The sequence below is a fragment of the Heterocephalus glaber genome, unplaced genomic scaffold (assembly GCF_053883595.1).
Source record: "Heterocephalus glaber isolate CG9 unplaced genomic scaffold, H.glaber_assembly_v1.0 deba00000621, whole genome shotgun sequence".
Lineage (NCBI taxonomy): Eukaryota > Metazoa > Chordata > Mammalia > Rodentia > Bathyergidae > Heterocephalus > Heterocephalus glaber.
Window position 1 is genome coordinate 31,716,297 of NW_028258153.1, and position 20,764 is coordinate 31,737,060.

At 44.0% G+C, this 20,764-nt stretch overlaps 1 protein-coding gene across 2 annotated transcripts in view; it reads left to right on the forward strand.

Moving 5' to 3' along the window:
* The first annotated feature begins 256 nt into the window (after nt 1-256).
* The window catches only part of Shc3 (SHC adaptor protein 3), a 175,310-nt gene continuing 154,802 nt past the window's right edge, over nt 257-20,764 (forward strand). The window contains exon 1 of one of the 2 annotated variants that reach the window (XM_021263727.2): nt 257-1,877. In XM_021263727.2, coding sequence (XP_021119386.1) covers nt 1,398-1,877 — 480 coding nt within the window. In that variant the 5' untranslated portion in view covers nt 257-1,397. The remainder of the gene's footprint in view (nt 1,878-20,764) is intronic. The other variant, XM_004851323.4, reaches the window with a different exon arrangement.

A 20,764-nucleotide genomic window follows, 5' to 3' on the forward strand; every position in this document is an offset into this window, starting at 1 on the left:
CTTTAACGAAAGAGGCCAAGTGGCAGAACCCATGGGGGAGGAGTGTCCCTGGATCTCAGCCTCGGACAGATCTTCCGGGGCCTGCCCATGGCCTGCTTTCCTGTCGGAGAGGAAGGCGGCCTGTGCAGTTCATTCCAAGCCCGCGCTTGACTCCCCAAGCAGGGCTCCCCCCCCACCCCGATTTGATGTGCTCCCAGAGCAGCTGCGATCTCCCCTCCCTGACCAGGGCTGAAGGCAGCAACTGAAGGGGCTTTGAAATGTACTGGTAGCCTTTTTTAGGCATTTTTCCAGAGCTTAAACACATTCAGTTAGAATAAAGCCCCAAATGCAGCTTTGGAATGGATTTCTGGAGCCTGTTGCCGCTTGTCAAAGAAGCACTCTTCCTTTTTGGAAATAGATTGTCTTCAGTTTAACCCTGGCTGAGAAAGACCGCAGCAGATTAGCAGGAAAGAGCCCACTGATCGGCCCTGTGCAGAAGTTCATACGCAGATTTTTTTTTTTTTTTGAGGAACTGCATTGCCACAAAGACACTTGTCATGGCTGCTGTGTCAATTTGAAAAGAAAAAAGAAAAACCCAAAGAATTGGCATTTTATGTTCACCTCGGGGTAGTGGTGGTGGTAAATAGTCCTTTTTTTTTTTCTGTTTAAAAATTCTTGCTGCTTTCCAAATCAGAATTCAGGAAGACTCGCTGAAGACTTATTCTTAAAAAGCCTTCGTCACATTTTAATGCCTCGCTGTCAGACACTTTTGGGGCTCACACAGATGAGCTGAGCAGGAAAGAGGAAAAATCTAACAGGGAGTCCTGGGGTCTCCGAAAGTTCATTTGATCATTGGAAGGAACTGGATTTACCTTTGGAACCAATGCAGAAGGGGGGGGTGGGTGGGAAAATGAAAAATCAAAGGTTGGAAGGAAAAAAATCTGGGAAGGTAAAAAAAGGAAATTTGAGAATTGATTGGCTCCAGTTGCTGTCAGCGGGTGGATGCCGTTTTTTTCCCCCTTTTTTTCCTTTTTTTTTTTTCCTACAGGAAGTGATTTGCAGTGCTCACCGAGCCTTTGTTGAGAGGGGCTCCTCGCAGAGTGAGTCATGCTTTCGCTGTGAGCAGCCCCGAGCAGCTGGGCTCTCTCTCCACCAGAGGCAACTATGACTTTTGCAAAGCAAACGCTCCACCCCAAGCAGCGGGCTCTGAGGCCGGGGCTGCGGGGCCGCTGCGGGGCTGGCTTTTGATAGTGGAGGGCCGGGTACTCAGACCCCGCTGTCCCTCTGCAGAAGGCTGTCCTGGGACCTCGGCTCTCGGTCTCACTCCGGGGCCCGTGGCTCGCCTGCTATGCGCGGCAGCCCGCGCCGGGGCCGGCACCAGCGGCGCCCCGGCGGATGCGGCGAGCCCACGGAGGGGCATGCTTCCACGCACCAAGTACAACCGCTTCAGGAATGACTCGGTGACCTCGGTCGATGACCTCCTGCACAGCTTGTCTGTGAGCGGCGGCGGCGGCGGCAAGGTCTCGGCGGCGCGCGCGACCCCCGCGGCGGCCCCCTACCTGGTGTCGGGAGAGGTGCTGCGCAAGGCCCCCGACGATGGGCCCGGCAGCCTGGGGCACCTGCTCCACAAGGTGTCCCACCTGAAACTCTCCAGCTCCGGCCTCCGCGGCCTGTCGTCCGCAGCCCGGGAGCGGGCGGGCGCGCGGCTCTCCGGCAGCTGCAGCGCGCCCAGCCTGGCTGCCCCAGACGGCAGCGCGCCCCCCGCGCCCCGCGCCCCGGCCAGCATGAGCGCGGTCAGGAAGGGCCGGCCAGGAGACGAGCCCCTGCCCAGGCCGCCCCGGGGGGCACCGCACGCCAGCGACCAGGTGCTGGGAGCTGGAGTCACCTATGTGGTCAAGGTGGGTACTAGCGCAGGCCGCCCCGGCGGGGGTCCTGAGTCCTGGGGCTGGGCCGGGGGACGGTGGTGCAGGTAGACCCTTCCCTGAAGTCCTGGGGCAAGGGTACCCGCGGCTGTCACGTTGGAGGCAAGGAGATGCGCACTCCTTAGCAATCAGCTGGCTTGGTAGTGGGTGAGCAGTGAACTACAAATGTGCCTTTCCGCATCCATGGGGAATAGGTTGAACAATCGCGCGACCTCGCTCTGTCCTGCTTTTCCCGGTCGCCACCCTTTTGGCATGCCTTTGCCACCTGGCTTCGCCAGATCTCCAGCCAGTGACCCTTCCGCCACCAGCGCCCAGCTGTGGGAGCTGGGGTCCAGCCTACCTTGTGTTTATGAAACACACTTGTTAGATTGGGCAGCCCCCTCCAGTGATGAGCTTGTCACTGCTACTACCCTGTCCTCCCCTGCCAGGGTGGGCTGGCCATTTCTTGGCCCCACAGCAAGAATCCCTAGCTCCTGGTAGGATAGGCCAAAGGATGTCTTGCTTTCTAAAAGATGAGTTCTACTTTTTCCTCACCCAGCAAGCTTTTCTTTGGCGTTTCTTCCATTTCCCACCAGATGCTATTGGTAACAGCAGAGAAAGGAGTATTTGGGACTATTTTCCCAGTGACTGCAGTCTTCCACTTAAATGGGCTCCAAGGACAAGAGAGTGCTGTGTCTGGAGCCTCAGGCTGGAGAGGAATTTTTCTTCTAACACAAAGAGTTTTAAAGTCACGATGTGGTTAATAAAATTCCTCCTTTATGCAAGAGTGTTATGATATTTAAGGAGGAAATACTCAACACAATTCAGTTAACCTGCCAAATACTTAGTTCCTCCTGGCTGTCAGGCTGCAGTCAGTTATAGCTTTTGCAGCTGGACAGACTTCCCCTAGTCAAGGTGGGGGGACCCAAGTGGCATTATCTCAGTCCTGCCACTCCAAGGCATGACTTTTTATGGAAAAAAAAAGGAGACACAAACACTACCCTTCCTGTGTTAATAACATTGAGAAACCTGCAGGGTGTCTGGTCCTGTAAATGCTGGCTGCAGATCCAGTTTGAAAATCCAGCAGAACACATCTTCAGGTAAAATGTAGTGTCTCTGCAATTTTGGAACCAGATTTTGAAAACAAAAACAAAAACAGATAACTTTGTGGGTTATCTTTAACTATATAAAAATACTTATAAATAATGTGAACATTGGTGTTAAAATAAGGCCTTTCCCCCTTCTGAGTCTGCATTTTAAGTTGACCCGTTTCTTACCTTCTGAATATGGATTATTATATTTTAACAAAAGGGACATAAGATACACAAGAAGCTTGAGTTTTATCTTAAAGGAAAATGGATAGTCTCACATTGCTTATTTTTCTTAATTATCTATCTAGGGGCGAAAATCAAAAAATAAAACCAAACAAAAGCCCCAACAACTTTGAGGTTCAATTGTGACACTAAACTATATTAATTATTTCTAGAGTGTTAGTATAATTGCTTTTTTTAAAAGCCTCCTTTAAAATACACAAATCGATCTTGGCAAAATTTTTTTTATGTATGTCACATGAAACACAGAGGGTAGTTTTCAAATTGAGGGACATTTCTCAAACTTATACCTTCAAAGTTTTCCTTAAAACTCAGGGCTTTGCTAAGGGCTTTGCTTTTCCTTCAGCATGAAGGCAGACATCCAATTCTAAAGGTCAAATGTGGCAAAATAATGATGATCATACTAAAACAAGTCTGTTCTGCTCGGCCGTTCTGTGGATACAAGGCTTTGTGAGTTACCCGGTGCTGGCAGAGGTATTCCAGGAGCCAGAGGGCTGGCTGATATGCATGGAGCCTGAGTCCTGGGGGCTGCAGAGACCCAGGGGCCATGGAGCAGGGCTGATTAGTGCATGTACTGGGGTTAGTTTTATCCCGTTCGTGGGCAGCTGTGAACAGTGGTGTCTGTGTACATAAACTCACGCACTGTCCCTGCTTTCCTGGGAATCATGCAGAAGGGAAATCAGATGCTAAATACAATTTCATTTCTCATGTGCACATTTGATTCAAATAATCACATGGCCTTATTTTATTTATTTATTTATTTATTTATTTATTTATTTTGGTACCAGGGATTGAACTCGGGTCCTTGCTCTTGCGCAGCAGACGGCGAAACCACTGAGCCAAATCCCCGGCCCCACATGGCCTTATTTTGTAGAAATATTATGAAGCTATAAAAACCTCCTTTACTTTGGCAATATTTACCAATGCTTGCATAGTTTTCCCTGTATCTTTGAAAGATACCAAGACAGAAATGGGCAATTTTAATCATATGACTCAACATCAATTATAAAACATAAAGGTTTAGAGTTTGGGAAAGGACTAATTATTCTCTTTGATGTAATGTTTTAAAATTAAAGTGCGCCAAGGGCTGGGGATTTAGCTCAGTGGTTCTGGCACCTGCCTCGCAAGTGCAAGGACCCCAGTTTGATCCCTGGTACCAAAAAAAAAAAAAAAAAAAAAAAAAAAAATTAAAGAAGGCCCCAGATGGTTTCCAGTTTTCTGGAAAATTCATGTACTGAATCATTATAGACTTTTCCCCTCTCATAGAAATACCCATGGACAGGTGGTATGAGGCTATTGCACCTATGAATGATAATTCACAAATATTTCAATTTAATCTACTTACATTAGAGGGGGAGTATAAAATGCAAAATCTGGTGGGGTTTGATCATCTAGGAAACATCAAACCATTTCAGCAGCAGCTAGTAACATTCATTAATGAAGGATTGAGAATTTAAAACTGGAAAAAGTTCCCAAGCAACACTAGAATTCAAAGCTCATGGTAGGTTTAAGTGGCCCTTCCTGCCACCACTGGGCTTGCTATTAAATAACAGGAGGTATTTATGCACCCTAAAAGGGCTCACAGTTTATATTTTTGTCATGCAGACCTTGATGATGACACCTTCTTACCCCTCTTAGTACACCTGACACTTGTTGGTAACACAAAAGACAAAGGACAAGAAAATATGCCCTTGATAGAAAAAGAAAAACCCTACAGCAGAGAACAAAGGCTATTTTCATTCAATTTCTGTTGAAATGATATTTTATATTTGGACCTAAAGGATGATAATAATACAAATGGATATTAATTTTAGTACTGTCCATCTTTAAATTCTGTTGTCCTACAGACAAAGCCAGCTGTGACCTGATGGTCTGCAGCTGTTGTTGGTCCTTAGCAAGTTCAAAGGAAACTTGCTGGTCTTCCAACTTCTCCTTCCTCAAGTCTGCCTAGGAGAAATTTCAGGAAAAAAATGTAGATGGCTACTTTAGGGCAGCGAGAGGGCATCTTTGGTTCTCAAAGAGCCACTGGGCTGAAGCATTAAAGATGCCTGGAGACAAACAAGTCTTTGCAGTTCAGCTTTGCAACTGCTGATGGGGGCTGAGGCTAGAGCTGGGGAGATGATACTGTGTACAGTATATGGGCTGCACGGATCAGCCTTTAGCCCCCAGGTGGTCCCCCCCAAAAGGGCTCCTCTTTACCAAACATCACAGACTTAAAATAGGGTAAGAGGGCATGAGCATGAGCTTAGCATGTTCAAGGTCTCGGGTTCCAATCCCAGCACCTAAAAATAAATAAATAAATAAATAAATAAATAAATAAATAAATAAATAAAAAGCAATTACATCTAGGACTGAACCAGGTGCCAATGGTAAAGACCAGGAGACCTAATTAAAAAGCAAGGGTTTAGCCAAGCAAGGTGGTGCACACTTCTAATGGTGGCTTGGGAGGCTGAGGCAGGAGGGTCACTGCGAGTTTGAGTCCAGCTTGGGCCACATAGTGAGTTCAAGGCCAGCCTGAACTACATAATGAAACCCTGTCTCAAGAAAAAGCAATGATTTAAGGGCTGTCTGCTCAGAGGTGTTAATAGAGTGACCAGCACTTAATGCAAGTAGACTATACCATTTATACATTTCGGTGACAGCTCCATCAAACTTGTATAGATTTCAGTTTAGGGCCAGGGATTTAGCTCAGTGGTGCCTCTACCTGTCTCGCAAGCACAAGGTCCTGAGTTCAATCCCTGGTACCAAAAAAAAAAAAAAATCTTTAAACAGATTTCAGTTTGTGGAATATTATCCCTTCACTGATGATGAAAATGACAAGATATTTCTGATTCTGAAAATCAGAAAGGAGTGAATTATTTCCTAGTACGCTGGACTATTTTTCTTTCAGAACAAAGCCTTGGTTTTACAAGAATTCATTAAAAGTTATCTTTCTTGGGCAGGGGATTTAGCTCAGTGGTTTCGCCACCTGCTGTGCAAGCGCAAGGACCTGAGTTCAATCCCTGGTACAAAAAAAAAAAAAAGTTATCATTCTCATTTATGAATCTGATGCTATTTGAGAAGGTATAAATCACTTGTTTTACTTATAAATGTTCTATTGTCCTTTATTAATTGCATTTATTCTAAAATTTATTATTTTTTATTTGATTATAAACATGTTTTATAAATTGTGTTTTTCTTAGAGTTGTATTCTTTCTGTAACTGTGAACAAAGATAGTCTATGATCTCACTATGTAGTGGCTTTGAACTCACTATGTAGCCCAGGTTGGCCTTAAACTCATGGTGGTCCTCCTGCCTCATCCTTCCAAACCCTGAGATTACAGGTGTGCACCACCTTGCCTGCCTAAACCTTTACTTTTTAATTAGCCCTCCTGGTCTTTACCATTGGTACCTGGTTCAGCCATCAGCAAAGTTATTTTAAGAATATCCATGATATATTACTGTAGGAGAATTGATTAAATTTTGTTTTAGTTCTAGTCTAAAAAATTGTTACTTGATGTAAAGTTGAATTTTAAATGTTGACTTTCTTCCAAAGTAGTTTCGAAAATCTAATAAATAATCTAATAAGTGTAACTATTGTCCAAATGGATTGAAAAAATAGTTTAAGAAGCTCTTTTGATGTTAATGATAAAATCACTAATTTGATCTGGAGAGTATGTCATCTCTTTTCATGTGACACAAGCATAGGTGTATTCAATACACATGCACACACTCCATAATATACACATATTTCCCCTGCACACACCATACGTACACACACACACACCACACACATACCACACACACTGCATATACACACACAACATATATATATATATCCCACAAACACAGAACACACCACAACACATATATATGAGATATATACACATAACATACTACACACAGCATACATATGAACACACATACACTTTCTCCTCCCACAAGCTAAAGATAGACAACTTGTGATGGTTTTGGAAGGGGACTGCTTTCTTTCTCATTAGAAAATAGCAAATGTCATGTTTCCAGAAATACTCAATGACCTCATCCAGTTCTTTTATATTCATGTTTAAGAACGAAGTCATTCTGAAAGACGTTATTAGTAAAACTTTGGTCCTATTAATTTCAGACTTGTCTTCCTCTGCCTCCCCATGAAGTTTTACCTTTGAATAGAGGTTGTATTTCTAAAGAATGTCTGACAATACCATTTGAGCCAAGTCCTGGTCACAGGAAGTCTAGGCTGCCAGCATGCAAACCCAGTGGAGAGACGAGCTTTCCAGCCAACAGGCTGGTCATGCAGGTTGTGCCCAGCTTGTGGCCCTGGCTCGGGTGACTGTGCATCAGCACCCTGCTGAGAGGCAGGACACCCAAGCTCCAGTGCAGCCTAGGGCTTGAATGGTCAGCCCACTTCTCTGATTCTTGCTGTCCCCAACCAGCAGGTTTTGGTGGGGGTTGGTCTCTAAGGCTCAAGAACCTTGCCTTGGCAGAAATGTGGTATCCTGACTAGGATAGTTCCTTGCCCCAACACTTAATGTAGCTGGAGTGGATGCAGCATGGACATGCCCTACTAAATCGGAAGTGTGTCTACCTGGGTGGGTGCCTGCTGGACCACTGCAGCCAGCACCAGACCCCACAGTGCCACCTGGCCCAGAGAATGTGGGAGGGCCCAGAGAGAAGCCCAAGGAGGAGCCAGTAAGTTTGTGAAAATACCCAAGGGAAAATGTAGTAGAATCTTTTAACTCAGAAATACGATTGTTACAGATAAAATAGAAATAAATAGCTGGTTGTGCGTAAGAAAACATTCTACATTTTACCATGTAATGTTTACAATGAGAACTGATAAAGAACATCTTTATGGAGGGAGGAATTAAACAAAGGGATAGCCTACTGAGTGAGTGGGTGTTGACCATTCTCTGCATGTGTGTGTATATGTGTGTTTGTGCGTGTGTTTGTGTGTGTGTGTAATTGCACGCTAGGAGGGATGTTGACCATACAGTGTGTGTTATGGAATTGCACACTAGAATGGATGGAGTATGGATATATGTGAGCAGCTGTACAAGAAGATTTACACTGCACTTTTGGTCCGTAAGAACATAATGACTGATTTCCAGTTGAGGTTTAAAAAGAAGGGGAATCATTTTGTTCCCATTGTGATCTCACATCCTCATCTGGCCGCCAACCATGGTCCACTGATGCCTCTGTCCTTCTGTCCTCCAGTACTAGGTAGGACTGGGTACCCTTGCCCTGAATGATCCTTTCAGCATGTCAGAATGGTTGTGAATGGCACTAAACTGGAGTGGGAGGTTAGGCACCTCCATTTGGACTACTTGATCCCCAACAAGACATCAGGGGCCAAAGCAGAGCCATGCTCTGCTTCTTTGTGAGGAGACTCAGTGAAAAGGTGCCGATGCACGTCAATCCTCCTGGCTACCTCACATGTCCTGAAGGAGAGGACGACCTGCTCATGGCAAGTCAGCATCTTCTCAGCTTCTGGATGACGAATCTGGCTGGGATCATTTTGCCAGGGCAGGTGGTGAAAGTGTAGCTAACCATTGGTGCTTTGATCAATGGATTTTGGGCTCCAGAGCTTATCTAGCAAGTCTCACCACTGTTCAGTGAAGATTTGGGTTTCTGGCCATGGCTCCAGGCTGCTAGGTAGGAGCTGCAGCAAATCCTGCCAGCTGGAGAGAAGGAATTTTGAGAGGATAGCTGGAGTGGGTGCCTCCCCTAGTCCCTTAGAACTCACAGTTCCTGATGCCCTGGAAACTATCTGAACACATCTGTAGCCCCTCACAGTCAGGGCTTTCTGAGAAGAAAATGTTCAAAGAACTCATTGTTATAATGCTGCTGACTTTAGATGTGAGGCCACATTAGGGTGTCATCAGAAACATGACGTTTTTCCAAAGTGAAAACCCCTTTCCTCCCTTCCATCTATTGAACAAGAGGAAAAAGAAGCAAAGATTGCATTCCAAATCTTAAGGATTTTAACTTGTACCAACTCTTCATACTCCAGGGAACTTGGCCTCCATCCAGCCTCTATAGGTAGAGCTCTCTGCTGAGGTCATTCTGACAAACTTCATCTGATCTGAGCCCATTAAATTTGATTGTTTGGCAGTGCCAAGGGAGCTACTGAAAACATGTTTAATACGATTGCTTCTTACTTTGCAAATATTAAAAGTCTCTACTGCCAAGAGCCCGAATAGCAGCCTTCTGCTTAAAGAACAAAAATTAAAAATCAAAACTTGGTTCTAGTTCTGTTGGTAAAGAATTAGGCCCTTTGGTGGTTGTAAGCACAGGTGGTAAATAATTTGGGTCTCTTATGACCTCCACAGAAGGAGTAACAGGAAGCTTTTACTTATCTGCATAAAGTGGAAAAACACGATTGTTTTTAGCATTCTTTGCCTGGAAGATCCAGCCCCTCACAATGATTCACTGTCCCTCCTAGAGGGCCAAAGTGTACATTAGTTATGGGGGCCCTGTGCAGACCGTCATTTGCACAATGCTCTCTTTTTTTAGTGACTACAGCAGATAATAGGCGCATCTCCTGGCCTGTAGGGATCTCTCACATTGCCCCATTGCATTGGCCCCTGGCTAGCAAGCACAAAGTATAACTCCTGCTTGGGGCACTGCATCCTACCACATTGGATCCTAAAGGTCCCCTTTGCTGCCCAGGATTTGGAACATCCCTTTTTGCTTCCTCGGTCTAGGAGACTCTGGTCTTTCCCAGCTGAAGCCCCCACAGCCCACCCAGCAAGAGAGGTGCCGAAGAGCTGGTGAGAGCCCTTGACTTTATTGTCCTACTGTCCCTGACCCAGGGGCAGGTGGTGTGAGTGTGTGTGTGTGTGTGTTTGGAGAGGAATAAACATTTGTCATGGAACTCCGAATTATTCCTCTGAGGAGAGGATTTCATATCTGGTATGATGAGGGGACTGGGCAGGAGAAATGTCAACTTCAGGGCACTGGGACCCAGCATCAGATAACCCCGCCTCCAGAGAGGCTGCCTGGGTCCTAAACTCTGTCTTAAACCAGTCCTCACTTTCTCTGGCTCCACCCTGTGAGCCTTGTGAGATCACTTGTAAACCTTGTGACTTACCTTATAAAATATTTTTATGAAATTGAAACATCTATTAGGGGATTTGAAAATACACATGGAATATACAAAACAAATAAATATAACAAATTCAATGGCTTACAGTAGCTCCCCTAATTGTGATTTTGTTTTTTATGTTTTTTGTTACTCAGGATGAACCTTGGTTTGAAAATCTGAATACTTGTCTAGACTCTTTCAAGGCAGAGAAAGACTACATCCACATAACTTTTATTATGGTTTAGTGTTATAATTATTTTATTTTGGTGTTATTGTTGTTAGCGCCTTACTGTGCCTAATTTATAAGTTAAATATTATAGGTTTGTATGTACAAGAAAAAAATATAGTGCACATAAGGTTTAGAGCTACCCTTGGTTTTAGGTGTCCAGAGGGTTCTTGAACATCTCCCTCAGGGGTTCAAGGGGGATGACCACAGTAAGACCCCCGCTACCCATCACCACCACCCAGCTTCAACAGGCAGGGCTCATGACCATCTGTATACCCACTTCCCTCAGTTGTTTGCGAGACTGAGTTGTTTAGGAGCCATTTCCAGATGCCTAGGTTTCACCCGTGGTCCTTATGCTGGCCTGTGTGCACTTATCTTTGCCCTGGAATGGGTTCAGTTGTGGTCTGGGTGCTCCAAGACCTAGAAGGGAGGGGCTTATCCTGTAACCAGGTGACAGCCTCCCACTGGCACGTGGCCGCCTTCTTTTAGAAATGAATGTACAAGCCGTGTTTGTGGCATTTCAAAGTAAGCTGGTCTGGGTGGACCTTTGAATTGGTGCTCAGGAATACTTCAAGTTCTTGACAATCAAGTCGCAACCTTGGACCTAAAAGTGATCTCAAGTATGGCCAAGCATGTTCGGTGTTGCAAGTCTTTAGACATCCCTTCGAGTAAAGGGGCAGGGTGTGAGCCTCCCGGTGACTGAGGTGGGAGTTGTACCACCCACCCTTCTCTGCCCAGTGTCAGGAGGGACCTCATCGAGGAATCAGACAATCCTTCCAGATGGAGATGGGCACTCTCCCAAATTGTTCCTAACAGGATTATATCAGCAAGAGTTCTTCAGAGAAACATAACCAGTAGGTTCTTATAATAACAGGGATTGATTTAAGAAATTGTATCACGTGATTTTGGAGGCAGCTACTCCTGAGGTCTGCAGGGTGATCAGCAAGCTGGAGATTCATGAGAGCTGATGGTGTATGCCCAAGTCCCAGCAGGCTCAGGATGCATGAAGAGCCAATGGTTCAGTTTGAGTCCTAAGGCAGGAAATTGATGTCCTACCTCAGGGAAGCCAGGCAGGAGGAGTTCCCTCCTATTCAGTATAAGTTCAGAGTTTCTGTTCTGTTTTGGCCTTCAACTGATTGGCTGACCCACACTGGGGAGAGTCATGCATTCACTGTGTCTACAGATTCAAGTCTTAGTCTTACCCAAACACACCTCCACAGACACTTAGAATAATGTGTAAGCAATATTGGGGCACCCTGTGGCCCTGTCAAGTTGAAACACACATCCCATGCATTTACATAAATTTTTGGAGTCTTATCTAAGAGTGGCCACTTGCTGATCTAGAGCACCCAGAGGGTTTCATGCTCTCTGACAGGATAGAAATGTAGGGTGGGAAATGACAGCATAAACTCAGTTGGGAGGGTCTCAGATCTTGTTATTTCTTCTGTGGGCATAAACCGAGAAACAGTAAAAAAATTCCTCAGATATTTGTTGAGGATTTACTATGGATGGACACTGGACTGAAAGACTATGATATAAGATACATAAACTAGTTCCTGTGCTCACAAGGTAGTAGACCCTGGATCTTGAATGACCCCCAAAGGCCATGTACAGAAGGCTTGGTGGCAGCCTGGGGTCCTACTGGGAGGAAGTGAAGTCATGAGAGGTGTGCCCTTGAAGAAGATGTGGGGACTTAGCCCCTGCCCTGTCTCTTTTCACTTCCTGGATGCCATGAGGTGAGAAGCTTTGCTCCACCACATGCTCTCCACCATGACCTCCTACCTCACCATAGGCCTAAAACAGTGGGGCCAAGAAACCACGGACTGAAACCTATGAAACCACGAGCCACAGCAAACCTTTTCTCCTTGTAAGATGATTATCTCAGGTATTCTGTCACAGTGATGGAAAATTAGCACATGTAGGAAGTGGTGAATAGATCCCTACAGTACCAATAGTACCAATGGTCACCAGTGCCTGGAGGAAACCGTATGTCCCACTGAGTGCCACCATGGACGAGGAGCAAGCCTAGCAGCAGGAACATGTGGTCATCATATATGTTGATGGGACAGAATCACCCAGAGGTACCCAAGAGGGGAGGCATATTTCTGCATATAGGTGCTTGACTACTAAAATAGAAACATTGTGGTTGTTAAAAAGCTAATTTACAAATAATTATAATGATAATACTTTTTAGATGTGATTTTCTTCATTTAAGATTTTCTCTTTTGGAGTTTTTAAATGTTTAAATATAAATTTATTACAGTACAACATATATTGCCTCTGCGAAACAGTCCTCCTTTCTTTGAACTCACTTCTCTCATCCTTCTTGCCACTTTCTGAGACAGCTCTGGAAGTCTTCTTTTGAATTTTTTAAAAGGTATTTTGATGCTTCAGATGCTAAAATAGTATTTGATGTCTCCAATTGGTCTGGACCAAATTAGAGAGCAAGTATTACCTCAGCACTAGGAGGACATGGGACTAGTCGGGGTGGACCTCTCAGCACACTCAGCTGAGTGTGGGAGGCGGTTGTCAGGTGGGCATGGAGATGGGTGCCCTTGAGCCCTGAATCCTTTCTGCTCCTCTCTGCTGAGAAATTTCAACCTGTCCTCTGACCATCTGTGTCCATAGACTGATGGAAGCTGGCAGCCACTGGCATGTTTTGCCTACCTCACACCTTCCTCAGGGCAAGTGCTTGAGGCGCTCCTCTGGTCCTCATCATGGAGAAACTGCTTTTCAGAGGACTGCTGTTTCTGAGATGGTTCTGGCTGCACTATCTAAAGAACTGAGCCTTGAATTTTTCTACTGGAAGTCACAACACCTTAATAGATAATAACTTTGTTTGCAGAGTGACTTATTAACTGAGATAGGAGAAGAAAATAATCATCAACAAGTGCTTGGAGAATTCTGAAGTCCCTTTGTAGATCACAGATAGCTACTCTCCTTCTCTTTCTGGCTGCTTCTGCTTACTGTCTTGATTAGGAGCCCAGGGCAGGGCTGTGCTGCACAGTGGTTAGCTGCAGGCTCTCTGAACCAAGCAAGCATGCTTTGTACTGTTTCCTGATGTTGGTGGTATGAACAGCTCTGACCCCACAGCCCTGGGAGGTGGGAGGAGATTTACAGTATTTCACACCACACAGACACAGTGGACTCACAAAGAACATCCAGTGTAGAAAATAGTAAAATGTACAATAATCAGGATACACTGAGTGTTGAATCTTTACTATCATTGTTTTTTATAGTATTATATATGTCTATATATGACATCCCCCTCAGATCTCTTCCACCTTAATCAGGCTTTGCTCCTTTTTGGCTCCCTTTTAAGCCTCCATCCTTCCTTTTGATCCTTTCTTCCCCATTGGATTTCTGTTATTCACATACACATGCAGCAGTGGCCTTTCCTGACCTGTGACCAGTGTTCTGAAGGAGGCTCTTTGGGGTCCTCACTGTGGAAGTTGAAGACCCTTTCAGCCCTTTGCCAGCCCCTCTCTCCCTACATCCCTGAGGCTGCTGACTTCCAACCTCCTCTCAGAGACTCCCAGCTTCTCCCTTGAAGTTCCTTCCTTGGTCCTTGGGAAGCCTTCTTTTCTCTTGGTTTTGTTTCTGGATTGTTTTGGAACAGTCTTTTCCCCTCTCCATCTACTCATCACTACATTTCCCCATCAGTTCTTTAAATCAGTGGGTATTTATTGAGCTCCTATTCTGGGGGAGGCTGAGCTAAGTGGTGGATTAGTTATGCTTCCTGCCCTTTTAATGCTAAGGGGAAGACTGAGGAGAGGCAATGTCAGGGACCCTGTGGGCTGTAGTGCTGTGGAAATCAAGGATAGCTCTCCCAGGAAATGATGCTGAAGTGGAGCCCTAAATGTTGGGTGGGACACCATGGAGAGTGAGTGAGGCCCATGTGTGTATGGGGGGGGGGCATTCTAAAGGACAAGACAGAAGCAGAGTGGGCTTGTGACTGGAGTGTAGGGAGCTGGGGAGGGCAGAGAGGGATGGGCCAGGCCTGTAGCTCTCTGGACCTTGGCACGAACAGTGGGAAGCCCCTGGAGGCTTTCCAAAAGCTTATCCCATCTTCTGTGCAGAGAAGGAATTGGAAAGGTTAGAATGAAAGCAGAGGCAATTAGGAGATAAGCAGGAGAGATGCCGGAGTTTGTACCCCCATCATGGGCTGTCTTAGTTACCTTTCTAATTGCTGAAACAAAACACTAAACACTCCCAAGTTAAGGGAGGAAGGTTTATTTAGCTCAGAGTTTGTAGAGGTTTCAGTCCATAATTGACTGGCTCCAAGGCAGGGTGGTGTGGCAGTCAAGCATCCCAGAGGAGAAACAGCTCATGGTGGACAGAAGGTAGCAAAGCAACAAGGGACAAAACAAGCCTCTTTCTGTCCCTTATATTGTATACAGGATACCAGGATTAGGGTGGTGCCAAACCAATCAGTGGATTAATTTAGTAATCACACACTCTTAATCCTAGCATCCTTAATCTTAGGATTGTGGCATGAATCAATCACATACTCTAGATTCAGCCACCCCTGAAAAAGCCCCACCTATGACCACATGAGGCTTTAGGGAGGACATCTAGATACAAGCCATAATGATAAGAACTAGCCTGCAAGTTTATCTCCATCTGAAGAACCAACAAAGACTAAAGACAAAAGACACAAAGATAATCTGGAAGAGGAAGACCAGGGGACTCTTGCTTCTAGTGAACAAAGAGTCACGATTTGACATTGCTCCTCAGTTTTATGAGACTCACACAAACCAGGAGTGAGCAAGCATGTGACCCAGGGTGCAGGGAAAGTTTATCAAGTTCTCATAATTTGTAGACTGCACCCAAATGTATATTTTCTTTTAATCAGACCTCAGCTATAGTTGGTTCTTTCCTTGAAACTGGCTGGTGCCAGCATGCTAACAAACAGACCTGGGGGAGGGACAGCTTGCTATTCCCACCCCTGTGCTTCAAGGAGAGTTCAACCTGGTTTCCTACACATAACAGGCTAAGGGTGAGTGTATGGCCCCAATCTGTGCTGATTGTTGTAGGTGGAGCACACTCAGCCACTGTCCCATGGATCTCTTGAGTGAAACATGACTCAAATTGAACTCGCAGCCTTTCTCTTCTGCCTCTGTTCTCTTTTAATATGTCCCTGTATCTCTGCCCCTCCCCCAAGTCAGAGACCTCTGAGTTATCCTTGACTATCTCTTTTCCCCCAAACCTGTCACATCTATTCAGTCAGGAAATGTTCATCTCTACCTCAAAAGCATTCAGATCTTTCTTCTTTTGTTTCCCTTTGTCCTGATTCATGCCCTCACCAGTCCTTGCCTTGCATATCGCAACAAGGTCTTGCTGGACAATAGGTCTGGGAAAGATTCTTCTTATTAAATTAGAGAAAAACATATGGTAGTGTCCCTGAAATGTCTCAAGCAGTAGAAAAATACTCAGAGTGAAAAGTGAAAGTTTCCAATACTTCCAATTTTATTCCTCTCAGAAACGACCCACAACATCTATTTGCTGATTGTATTTCCAGGGTACATGTACACACATACACACTTTTCCCTCCCTTCCCTTCCCTTCCCTTCCCTCCCTTCTTCCTTCCTTCCTCTCTCCCTCCTTCCCTCCCTCCCACCCTTCTTCCAGCTTTTCTGCTTTTTTTCTGTTACTCAAAGCAAAACATTCTTCATATATTGTTCTGTTACTTATCTTTTCACTTAATATGTGTTAGAGAAATTTCAATATTGGTATCTATAATTCTACTCCATTCTTTTTGGTATTCACTTAATATTCAAATTGTGATTAGATTAAAATTTATTCCAACAGTTCCCTATTGGACATACAGGTAGTTTATAATTTCTGACAATAATAAAGCTGCATATTATTTCATAATCATCTCTCCACTTAGGGCAATGTTTGCCTTGTGTGTGTATAATAGGTTTTAGCCAATACCAGTTCTTTCTGTTCTATCATGGCCTTGGCTGGGCCTCAGGTACAGAGGAATGCTATTGGTGAAAGTTATTTCTTCCTCCTGCCTAAAAAGTGTGTCTTTCTGTGTTCAACCCTAAATGAGGACATTTACTATTATATATACCTTTATAAGTTAGAAACATTTACCTATGACCCATAATTTTTAAAAATTTCTGAAATGGTTGCTGTTTTCTGACGTTTCCACCAATATCCAGTAAGATAAATATGTACTTTTTTACCTTTTTCTGTTAATGTAGTGAATCATTTATTTTTCTAAAGTTCATATCTTCTCATCCTTCCAATTAAAATAAAAGCTTTCTGGTTCTTTTCCTTGCTTGGAGAGTTCAGTCCAAATTCCTTATGCGTAGCATAAAAGCTTAGATTGGGCTCAGTCCCTCAGCTAACCGCTTGTCTCTGCCCCCCAGTACTCTCACGATACCAAGCAGCGTGTTTTTCTCCTAACCAGCTGCACTTCTAGGCTTATCCCACACCCATTCCCTCTGGGACCCCATCTCTCCATCCCATCTTGACCTACAGTAATGCTCTTTAGCCTTCAAGATTCACCCAGATAGGCCCTCTTATGCAGCAGCTGCCGGCTCACTGCTTGGGTCTCCAGAGTTTTGAGTGTGTGTCTTTGTGGTCACCATTTCAACCCATATTGAGAATCTACCAGATGCCTAGTGCCAGGATCCCTAAGAACTTGTGATGGATTAAATGGTCCCTTCTCAGGGAAATGATAATCTAAATGGATTTACACCTACATGAGATACATTGTGATATGTGATATCTTATGCCCTATGTCTGTGTCCCTCACATTTCATGTTAAAACCCCAGCCCTCCAGGTAATGGTGTTAGGAATTGGTATTAGGAGGCATTGGTGTACTATTTCAGAGGCAATCAGGTCACAAGAGCATGTAGGGGATTAGCTCCCTGGCTCTTTCTGTCATATGAGGACACTTCAAAGACAGCCCTCACCAGACATAGGATCTAATGGCATGTTGGCCCAGGACTTCCAGCCTCCACAACTATGAACAAATGTTGTGCAAGACATCAGTCTACAGTATATTGTTATAGCATCCAAAGCTGACTGAGATGGGATATAAGGCCATGGATTGAGGGAAAGGTGGTCAGCCAGTTCTCTTAGTCCATTAGATACCTAAGAATATCTAATTTATAGAAACGTTAGTTTATTTTGGCTCAAGGGTCGGGAGGGTGGAAGATTCAAACTCAGCAGGCACACAGCCAGTGAGGGCCTCTCTCCTTCATCCCACCTTAATTTGAGGTGGCTAATCTAGTCCTGTGACAGAGACAGTTCAGCCACTCTTGCTCAGTGTAATCAATCCAGTCCTAAGAGCTATGTCCCTCTGATCCGCCCACTTCCACCAGTGCAGCACTGGTAATCAAACTCCAACATGAGTTCAGAGGGGACAAAACAAGGCTTCCCTGGGGGAGGGAGCCTGCAACAAACATGTAATATGTTCAAATATGGGATACAGGTGGCTGCAGGTATGGAAAAAATGTGACAGATCAAAGCAATTGGTCAAGAAGTTGATCTAAGGGCTTAATTAGGGACTAATAGTCTTATTTAGGGTTATTAAGAAACTTACTTGAAAGAGCACATTTTGAACTCTCTTCTACTCGCAAATCCTTCGGCTGTTGCTCCTTGTATAGGGAGGCGGCATGTGTGCATGCCACAGCCCGCCCAAAGTCTTTGCAGGCTGTTCCAAAGCTGGAAAGCATTATTAGCAGACCCATAAACTCTGATTCTTTGTTTTTGTTTTTCCTGCCCTTCCTCTTTGCAGCTAACACCAAGAGCATTTCAGTAAGAGATTCAACTTTAATGGGAGCCATGAGAGATTATTATTAAGTTAGAATGCTGTACAGCCACAATGTTTCCAAATGAAAAGCCAAACTCCTCGGTACTTCCATGTGCCCCTACCTCTAATTAAAGCCCATGGATTTATGAAAAAGAAGGGAGGAAATGAATAGATCAACAATGGTTTTTTTTAGGGCTCAATTATGCACCGTGTCCTGCAGAAGGAACTGTAGATGGTAAAAAAGGTACAGGGTGACTTTCTAAAAGGAACTTGTGACCTAGTTGAACAGGAAAGACTGCTCCATTTTAACAAGGAAACAAATCATGTTCCAGAAGGTACTAATTATATGGTAAGAGGTCGGTATTGGGTTGAAGTTATCACAAAAGGCCACCCAGAGAAAGGAAGGAGAAACGATTTAGTATGGGTCTTGAAGGACTATCGAGATCTGATGGCAGGACAGAGGGTGTTGGATAGGAGAATCAAAGTGAGAAGATGTTTGCAGGTGGGAGTGAGTGAAGTGTTTGTCAAGGGAATGGGAAAGATGTTGCGCTGCAGACTTGTGGTCAGAGGGAAGTTTGACACGAAATATCAGTTACCATTTGCCTGTGGCACGGGTGTTAACCTCTTAGAATTGGAACATATCCAGCCAGGGCCAGAATCCTTTGGAAGCTTGGTGCATTGTGCCAGCACTTGATGAACCCCCTCCACCTGGCCTACCAGGCCAAGCTCCTTCCTCCCCAGATGACAGTCCTTGAGGTAGCTGAAGCGCTGCTTTCTCTCACTCCTTCAGCAGTCCTCAATCCCACAAGTTCTGGGATTCTCCTGTGTGTTTACAATCTAGACTATGAATTAAATTTAAGACAGCCTGGTCTCTTAAAATGAAATGTGAAATGTGGTGAAATTGCAGTTTGGGCCAAGGTTCTTATAGCTTTGTCCTATCTTAAGAATGACTCTGTCCTTTGATTGATTATGTCTGCGTGGCTGAGAGATTACTTCATCTATATCTAAGATACTGCTACTCTTTCTTCAAGAAGGGAAGGTAGAGCATTCTTGATGGATTATGATCTGCAGTAAGAGCTATTGGTGATTTCCAAGCTCTTGGTCATTTCTACTTTCTTTTATGAAAAGCTCACTATAGATTCACTTCTGTCACTGCTTCTCACCCCTGAGTGCCTACCATGGGCTACTGCACTACTGTGAGTTTCCAACTTTCAGCCTCTGTCAGCTGCTGAAAAATCCAGTGGAATTTTCTATGGGAATTACATCCCCTATCAAACAAAGCAAGTGACCTCTGTAGCATAATAGAATAAATTCTGGAATATTGACACCATGGAATAATATGGCAACCATTTAACAAGATAATTAAAATGCTGATTAGGAAAGATTGCCACAAGGCAACATTGGCTGGTGCAACAAAGCCTGTATAATATGAACCCATTCTGGTATCACAATGACAAAAAAAATGTATGTATATATTTAGGACTAGGGTTGGAGACTGCAAAGGCCGCTCACAGTAATTGGTGGACAGAAAATCATCAAATATATATACAAACTGAACAACAGAATCAACCAACGGGATCTAATAGACATACATAGAGCATTCCATGAAACTACAGTGCAACAGACATTATTTTTAACTGCCCACAAGACACACCATAAAACAAATCTAACCAAACTTAAAAGAACTGGAATCATATAGCATATGTGTCTAGAGTACACACTGGTCCTATTCTTTTATGACTACAGTGAAATTCAACTTAAAATGATTAAACTAGAAATCAATAATAGACAAGACAAAAATATCTAAACACTTGAGAATTAAGCACCATGTTTGTAAATAATTTATGGGAAAAAGGAGAAATTTCCAAGGAAATAAAAAATGGATAGAATTGAATGAAAACAAAATTACAACATATCAAAATCTATGGGGCCCAGCAAAGACAGTGCTGAGAGGGAAACTGATCATTCCAAGCGCCTCCATCACAAGAGAGCAAAGTTCTCCAACTGGAATCCATCTGTTATCTTTAGAAACTAAAGAAGAACAAGAGCAAGCAGAAGGAAGTAACAAAGATAAAAGCAGAAGAGAATCAATGGGAAAAATTAATGAAATAAAAATCTAGATCTTTAAAGCATCATTAGAATCAATAAACCTAACAAAATTGACAAAGATAAAATGAGACAAGGCACAAATCACCAATAGCAGGGATGAAATAGGGCACATCTCATCCAATCCTTCAGCTATTAAAAAAATACTAAGGAATACTAAAGAGGCTCATAACTCAATAACTTAGATAAAGTGGAACAATTCCTCCAAAATCACAAATTATCCAAATCAACAAAGATGAAAGAGACAACCTTAATGTTTTATAACCAATAAAGACTTTGAATTTGCAGTTAAAAAGCTCTCCAAAAAGAAGTCTCTAGGCCCCGATGGCTTCACTGGAGAATTTTACTAAACATTTAAAAAATTAACATCCATTTAATCTCTTCCA